At 36.8% G+C, this 8,692-nt stretch overlaps 1 protein-coding gene across 1 annotated transcript; it reads left to right on the forward strand.

Annotated features, from left to right (window-relative positions):
- The first annotated feature begins 7,529 nt into the window (after window positions 1-7,529).
- LOC145630665 (uncharacterized) lies at window positions 7,530-8,408 on the forward strand. Its single transcript, XM_081682872.1, has 2 exons — window positions 7,530-7,902; window positions 8,081-8,408. The coding sequence occupies exons 1-2, from the start codon at window positions 7,598-7,600 to the stop codon at window positions 8,202-8,204; spliced, it is 429 nt and encodes a 142-aa protein (XP_081538998.1). The 5' UTR covers window positions 7,530-7,597; the 3' UTR covers window positions 8,205-8,408.
- The last annotated feature ends 284 nt before the right edge of the window (window positions 8,409-8,692 follow it).

Raw genomic sequence — 8,692 nt, forward strand, 5'->3', positions numbered from 1 at the left:
GTTGCGCTAGCATTTCGGGGAAGGGGAAAACAGGGAGGGAAAGGGAAAGGGAGGGGGTGGGGTGCCGCGGCCAAGAACGAGGAAGGGAGGGAAGATGGTGGTGGTTGCGCTAGGGTTTCGGGGAAAGGGAAAACAAGGAGGGAAAGGGAAGAGGTGGCCGGCGTCGGTGCCAAGGGAATTCGGCCACCAACAGCCGGAAGCCGACGCTGGCGTTGGTGGCAGTGGCTGATTTTTTTTTATTTTATTATTTTTTAAGTTTTTTTTATGAAATGTTTTTTTTTAATAAATTAAATTATTAAATAATTAGATAATGGGCCCCACTAACAAAAAAAACTTAACGGAACTGGACGAAGGTACTGAAATATACAGTTATGTGTTTTTTGAGGTACCAATTTAAAAATAAATTTTAAACGGGTACGAAAATTCAATTAGCCCCATATTCGAGGTACCAAAATCCAAATTTTTCTTAATATTATGTTGCTTGATATTCATTGTTATTGTTTTATCACGCCTTTTATGCATGTTTAAAGGGAATTTGTACTTGTAATCATGCTTAATAAGATAATTAATAATCTTGTTTAGGGTTAATATGATTATTATTCAAGTGATCGCCAATAATAGATTTATTTGTGCATTAATATTCAACCAACATAAATAAACAGGTTTAGGGTTAACCTATTGATTGCATGTTAGTCAGAAAGCGCACATGAATACGAGAAGAATAAAGTAGAGACCTATTTTTAGGGCAAGTTCAATCTCTTTTAGGTTGGTTTTGTACCTTCATCCCCGAACTTCTAGTCATGGTTCCAAACCTATTGGATTTAACGATCTCCTGGATCGTTAAGGGGTGTAACCTTCACCCTTTGAACGATTTACAAGTTCCTAAAACTTGTTGGTGACTTTTTTACTCTAGCTTCATTCCCTTTGGACGCCACCATGCTTAAGTGTATGATCACAGTGGGGCTCAAGTGTGGGATAACTTGAAATATTCCCTACACCTTGTCTTTCAAAAGAGATCAGAAACCCTTTCTTTCGAGTGATAAAAGTTCCTCCCAAAAGTAGGAAGCATTATTATAAACCTAAAAAACTTTAAAGAAATGAGGATTAGGGCTTTCCACCGATACAATTAAATCCAATGGAAGCCCCTTCAAAATTCAACAATGGAGGCTGGGGTTTTAGACAGAGAAAGGAGGAAAGAGGAGAGAAATTTATGAGTTAGCAATAAATCATTAAAAAGGACAGAAAGGAAAAAAAAATTTAAAAAAAAAGTGTTATTTGTGGATGATAAAATACGAATTTTTCATATTATAATTATACCAATTAATAAAATAAAGGAAAAATTGCTCCCATTAATCTGAACTTTGCCTCGTCCGCCGAAAATAATCCCAACTTTCGTTTATTATCTATTTCACCGAACTTTGGGGGGTATTAATTTTCGTTGCACCCAACAGGTCATCTAACCTGATGTAGCAGGTTACCTAGCCACGTGTCAGCGTATGATTGGCTTAATTTTTTTTTTTTAATAACAAAAAACAAAAAATAAAAAATAAAAAAGCCCACAAACCACCTATACCCAGCGGCTGCCACCACACCCCCACCCCGCCGGGAAATCACCCCCACCCCCGGAAACCCCCTCCCTTGCTGCCGGAAACCACCGCCCAGCTTTCCCCCTCCCTCGAAACCCACCCCTTCCCTTCCCCCATCCCCGAAAACCCCTCCCCCACCCCCGAAATCCCCCCCCACCCACGAAAACCCCTCCCCCACCCACGAAAATCTGGGCTAGGGATGTTTGGGATGAAGTTGTTGGTGATTATCGGTGGTTTATTGGTAGCTGGGTGGGATTTTCGGCGCCTGTGTGGGGTTTCGACGGGTTTACGGCGGCTAGGTGCGATTTTCAGGGTGGTGGTTATGGTGGTTTCTAAGGTGGGATTGTGCGTCACAGGGTAATTTCGGGGGTAGGTTTTTTTGGCGGGGTGGTTTTCAGTATTTAGGGGTTCCGGCCGGCCGTTTTCATGGGCTTATGGTGGCAGTCGGCCGGTGTTCGGTGGGGCTAGGGGAACGGTTAGGGTTTGGCGGTGGTTGGGGGGTTGCTGGTGGTGGTCGGTTTTTTTTTCTTTTTTTAAGTTTTTAAGTTTTTTTTTTTCTATTTTTTTCAACCAATTACATGTTGACTCGTGTGCAAAAAAAAAATAAATCAGAAATGTTTACCTGGTTTACCGGTTGCAGGTCATTTGGGTGCAATAGAAATTAATACCCCCTAAAGTTCGGTGCAATAGATAATAAACGAAAGTTGGGATTATTTTCGGCGGACGAGGCAAAGTTCAGATTAATGGGAGCAATTTTTCCTAAAATAAAAAAGAAATTGGCAGGAGAAATCGTTAAGTAGTAGAGTATTTGTAACCAAACTATTCATATGGTGGATAAAAGGTAGGAAGACCATTTTTACCAACACTTGTCTATTTTACGGTCATTAGTAGTTCCCTAACTTTAATTTGTATGCGTACTAGTTTAATACAAAGTATATATTAGAGTAAATACTTTTCACCTTAATTTATCCTTTACAAAAGGAAAATTTGATAAAAATAATTCCAACATTTGCCGATTCGTTCAAAATAATCTCAACTTTGGATTATTTGACATTAAAATAATGCGAACTTTGGGGGATATTCGCTTTAAATGGTCTCAACCGGTGACCCAACCTGTTATATCAGGTTATGGGGACACGACACACCATACGTTTGGTTGAAAAAAAAATTTAAGAAAAAACAAAAAAAAATTTAAAGAAAAACCAAAAAAAAAAAAAAACAAAATTAATAAAAGAAATCCAGCCCCCACCCACGACAACCCTTCCAGCCACCGGTTGCTTTTGGAGCCCCCAACCACCACCTCCAACCCTCCCTCACGCCAGCACCGTCTCCCAGACCCTAGCTCACGCCGCCGACGCCGACGTTTCCCACCTCCTTACCCATAAATAATCTAACCTCCACCGCAAAACAAAACCACCAAGCCCTCAAGTTAAAAGACCAGCCCCACCGCAGAAACCCCCCAATCGGCCCTCTCCAACTCTCGGAACCCTAGTCGCTAGGATTGGGGGGTTTCAGCGGTGGGACTGGGTTTTTTTATGGGCTAGTTTTGCGGTGGGAGTTTTGGTGGTTTAGGGGTTAGGTGGAGGGGGAAGCATCGGATCCGGCGCTGACACGGGGAGGGAGCTTTGACAGCGGCAGTTAGGGTCTGGGCAATGAGTGACGGTGGCTGCCGAAAATCCGGTTGGTGGTGGAGGTTTCGACTGGTTTGGTATTTTTATTGTTAACCAATAATATGGTGACATGTCACATAAATCTAAAAAACATTACCTTTTTAACAAGTTATTGGTCACCCGACCATTTAAAGCAAATAACCCTTAAAATTGGGATTATTTTGAGCGAATCAATAAAGCTCAAGATTATATTTGTCAATTTTTCATGTACAAAATTATAAGGTAATAGCTCAACATATCTCCAACATTCATTTATTTCATCCACATGGTAAAAGCTTGGAACTTGCAAGCATGCGGGAACACGACGTTCGGCCGGCCTTGTGATCAGTTTCCCCATTAATTTTCCGAAGATTCCATACCTCAATTTCACCACAAAAAAACACTCGTCATTATGCATGCTAACTCTTCTATACTCGCGGTTACTTTGCGACATGTGTTATTAACATAATAGCATCTACTTACCACTGACCTTCCTATATATTTCCGTACAACATCTTCTTTAATTCATCCATCAAACAAAACAAATAAACAAACAGACAAACGATATATCATGAGTTTCAAGTCAAAGATCCCTTTGTTTTTCTTGTTCATTTCTGTTCTCCTTACTTCAACTTTAGCCACCCAACTTCCCAACCACCACCAAGACGCACGACATGAGCTGATGAAATGCATGGAGCATTGCCAGACACGGCAAGACGGCCGTGAGAAGCGCGAGTGTATTCAAGAGTGTCACCATGGTTATAAGGAGAGGCAACAGGAGGAGGAGGAGAGAGCGCGATGGGGTGGTGGTTATGATGAAGAGTTGCTTGGAGCAATGATCAACCCTAGTGATCATGATTCTAAGGAGGACTTAGAGAAGTGCCAGCTTGACTGCTTGAGTGAAGCGAAGCGTGGCGTGGTTAAGGAGTTGGAGTGTGTAAAGAAGTGTGTTGAGGAGCATAAGGAGGACAGAGGTAGACATTTATTTGATAAGTATGACTTGTTAGAGGACAAGTCTGATGAGGTTGAGATGAAGTGCCAGCTTGATTGCTTGAGTGAAGCGAAGCGTGGTGTAGAGAAAGAGTTGGAGTGTGTGAAGAAGTGTGTTAAGGAGCACAAGGAGGAAAAACGGAAGCGTAGAGAAAGACAAAGAGGCGGACACTCTGATGACAAGGGTAGCGAGTTTGAGAGGTGCCAACGCCATTGTGTGAGTGGTGCCAAGCATACATATAAAGAGGTGAACGAGTGTGAGAAGAAGTGTTACTATGATTATTTTAAGGATCCAGAGATGAGTTTGGAGATGCAAAGAGGTAGGCAATCTGTTAATAAAGATGAAAACAACAACAATGACCACTCAGACGACGAGCACGAGTTTAAGAAGTGCTTGATCGATTGTGGGATGGGTGCCAAGCATACAATCGTCGAGGTCTACAGGTGCGAGATGGAGTGTGTTAAGGATTATCAAGACGAGCAAAAGAGGCATAGGGAGAGTCCATCAGGTAGGCAATATGTTGATAAAGATGACACCATCAATGACGACCACTCAGACGACAAGCACGAGCTAAAGAAGTGCTTGATCGATTGCGCGTTGGGTGCCAAGCATACCGTAGAGGAGGTGTGGGGGTGTGAAATGAAATGTATGAAGGACCACCCGGAGAAGCGAGATGTAGTAGTGGTAAACCAGCAGGATCATAAGAAGTGTCGACGACAATGTTGGAGGAAAAGCCCAGGTGGTAGTAGTAGTGTGGAGTATGAGTGTACGACAGTGTGCCGCCAGGATGACGGAATTAACCACGGTGTCAATGTGGTGAAGGAAGCCAAGAACACCGACCGTGAACAACCACAACAACGCCGCCTCATCGAATGCCTGAACAAGTGCCAAAGCCAAGGAGAAGGACATGGATGCCAACAAAGATGCCAAAAGGAGTTCCAAAGGAGGCACCCTGTATTAGGTTCGATCATAGAACTAACTGCTGGACTGTTTTTAAGTTGAAAGTGATTAATGAAAATAGGAAGTATGTGGTTGGTATGCATGGTATGGTACGTAGTTTAATCATGAATGTAACTATCAAGTGTAGTAAGTTGCATGAGTTGTCAGTCACTCTTTTATCTTTTTGTTTTCAAGGTACTTTAATCTGTAACTTCTATGCCATGTTGTTTAAGACTTAAAGGGTGTAGTTACCACTCTTTTATCCTAGTGTTTATGATATAAATAAAGAAACTAGTACCTCAGCCTTCTTTATTAATTTTCTTTCATTTTTCCCATTTTATGGATCGATCTTTTAATTTGAAGAAAAGATCCTTTTTAACTGTAAAATTATTTGATTATAAGTAGATTATATTAAATATATGTTAAAACAATTTAATTGTTTAAGGAAGTTAAAAAGAAGAGAAATTTCCATTAGTACCACTGTAGATAGTTTTAACTTTTATTAAAGATATAGTCTTTATTAAATTTTGATAACCACTAGTGTACACCCTTACGGCCCATACTTAAGTCTAATTAACTATTGTAATCCTATCTTTTAGTTAATTATTGATACTCCCTCCGTGTTTTTTTAAGTGTTACAGTTTGACCGGCATATAGTTTTAGGCAGTGGCGGATCCAGGATTCCAAACTAGGGGTAGCACTAAACCAAAGGATCGAAAAAAAAATTATACACCTAAAAAAATAAAAATAAATAATTTTTTGCATAATGTATTGTGATTGTGTATAAAAAGTTACCATCAAAATTTTGAATAACTATAGATTTTGTACCGAGTTATTATCACATACGTAGTATAAATTATACATGTACACGAAATACTTTGTATTACAATCATATAAAATTAGTCAAATTTATAAGATATTATTAACTTTCTGTAGGACAAATAATCCATATATTAATTGTTCTTAACCAATTTTTTATGGGAGTTACTTTTATCTAATTGAATATAAATGTCGAAAAGTGAAAATTATTAATTTGGGAAGAATCAATATAAATATCAAAAAATAGAAATGAACCCAAAAAAAAAAAGCATGGGAAGAATCAATATAAATGTCAAAAAGTGGAAATTATTAATTTGGGAAGAATCAATATAAAAGTGGTTTTAGGCAATTTAATTAACTTAAATAAAATAAGAGGTAAGTGGGGTACTTGGGGTATTAAAAAATTGTAAAAGAATGATAGTGGAATTAATAGTTTATTGAAAAGTAATGAATGTGAGAGGAGAGATATAATAAATAAATAAATAAAAAGTAGTAGTGGGTTTGAGTGGGGACCATGAATGAAGAGAGATACATAATATTTTAATGTAGCTTTTTGCGAAAAATAAAAGTGTAACACTTAAAACACAGCCGGATTTGATAAGTGTAACACTTAAAAAAAAACACGGAGGGAGCAGCAAGTTCAAACAATTCACATGGATTGAAAAACTAGTGTTGATTATAAAGCAAGAAATTTGTTATTAATCAAGATTTTATAACACGGCAATGGAATTTTGAAAAGTGAGAAAAATAATCAAAAGAGTTCACATTTTTTTGGAATATTATATTTTTAGGATGCGTATATTTTCCTAAATCAGCTTAGTTTCTCTATAACCTCGAAGTTAGCATAAAAGGTTAACACTTACGTTAGGATGCAATCTAAATTTTTCCAAAAAAAAATAATGTAAGATTATTATAGGGTAATACGGGTACGAGTATTTTTTACAAGATAGGTAAGTCAATGAGAAGTAATGGTTATAATTAATAAAGTTATTACAAAAAATATTGGTGATTCAGCAAAATCAATTACAATCCATAATTACATCTTAAGTTCCAATCAATATAAAATAAATTAAAAATACAAAAAGAAAAAAAAAAAATCGCTACTTTTTGCCTTAAATAATAGAGAATGGTGTTAATCATCAAAAGAATATGTAAATAATCTAGAATCAGACTTTTTTATAACACCTCATATTTCCTTAAAAAAAACTGACACGCCTTATATTTCCTTAAAAATAATGATTAAAATAAATATGAAAAAAAAAAAAATGTGTTTTGGCAAGAAATAAGAATGCATGTGTTAGTAAAGGTAAATAAAAGATCATACAAAATCAGTATAATCCAATTATAGAAAGAAAAGTTTCCTAAAAAAATTTTTTTAAAAAAATTATGGAAAGAAAAAATGAGACTAACAGCTAGATAATTTCAAATAAGGAAACTCAAAATTATAGAAAGAAAAAATGAGACAAACAATCATCTTATTATTACAACTATAAATATACGATGTAATAACAAAACATCTAAAAACATAACATCATCGTAACACTCTCTAATTCAAGTAGTAATTGTTTTCATCCACTCTCAAATTTGAATTCCAAGTTCCTTAATCACTACCAATGTCGAACCGTCCAGAATTAACTTGTTCGAATAACAATCCCGACATCGATGCTAGACCACGAGAGAATGCACCAAGGTCGCCGGCACCAATGATTATGACTAGCAATGTAGCAATAGAAGCAACGGATGATACTAAAAAGTGTCCAAGGGAGGCTGAACCGGTTACACAAAATCGCGCTACTTTTACCAGCAAGTGCTTAGAAAATTACAAGAATGTTGATTTTGATTTATTTGGGGGATTTTTGAAGTCTTGTTTGATGTGTCAGAGGATGATGGGTGACAATGTTAATGTTTACATGTACAGGTATTTTTTCTAAAACCTTTTGTACGTTAGCAATCTTAGCATGCATACCCATATCATCTACTATCTCCGATTCTTATTATTATTTGCTCGTATTGGTGAAAAGTTTATGTAAATTGGAAAAGAGTATGCTAGGATTTATTCGCTAAAATTTATCAGTATGATTGTTATTTGCACGCAGGAACTTAGAGGCATTCTGCAGCAACTACTGTCGTAATAAGTACATTGAAGCCGAGGAGAAAGAAGAGATATATACTTTGGATTCTACAGTCAGTGAAGCATTCATGAATAGCATTGCAAAGTGATTAGAAAGTAATTGAAGTTGAACAACAAGCTTAATTAGAATATAAGTACATCTATTTTGTAGCTATTCACTAGATTTATGGTTATAGCTAGCTACTCTAACGATTTATAATATTCAAAACATAGCAAGCATTATTAATTAGCACCTAGAAATTATGATGTAGATTTCAATTCTGTGTCGTTTGTACGTGATACTTAATTTTTGTTTCAGAGAAGATTTAAGCATAACATTTAACATTTATTAATCTTTGTTCGATTGCTTTGATTTTTATTATGTCTGATGCAGTATTAATAGTTAGTAGAATTTACACAAATCTGTAAAATTCTCCAAAACCTATATTATTAGGAGTCAGGACAGACACAATTGTACTAGTAAGTTACTTGAGCATGGATGGATAGCGAAAATAAGATATATATTGATGATACATCTTGGTGCATATTTTGTGACATTAGTGGCAATTTATACATTGATGAATGTTTAAGTACTTGG

Source organism: Chenopodium album, chromosome 5, assembly GCF_948465745.1.
Source record: "Chenopodium album chromosome 5, dcCheAlbu1.1, whole genome shotgun sequence".
In the NCBI taxonomy this organism is placed as follows: Eukaryota; Viridiplantae; Streptophyta; class Magnoliopsida; order Caryophyllales; family Amaranthaceae; genus Chenopodium; species Chenopodium album.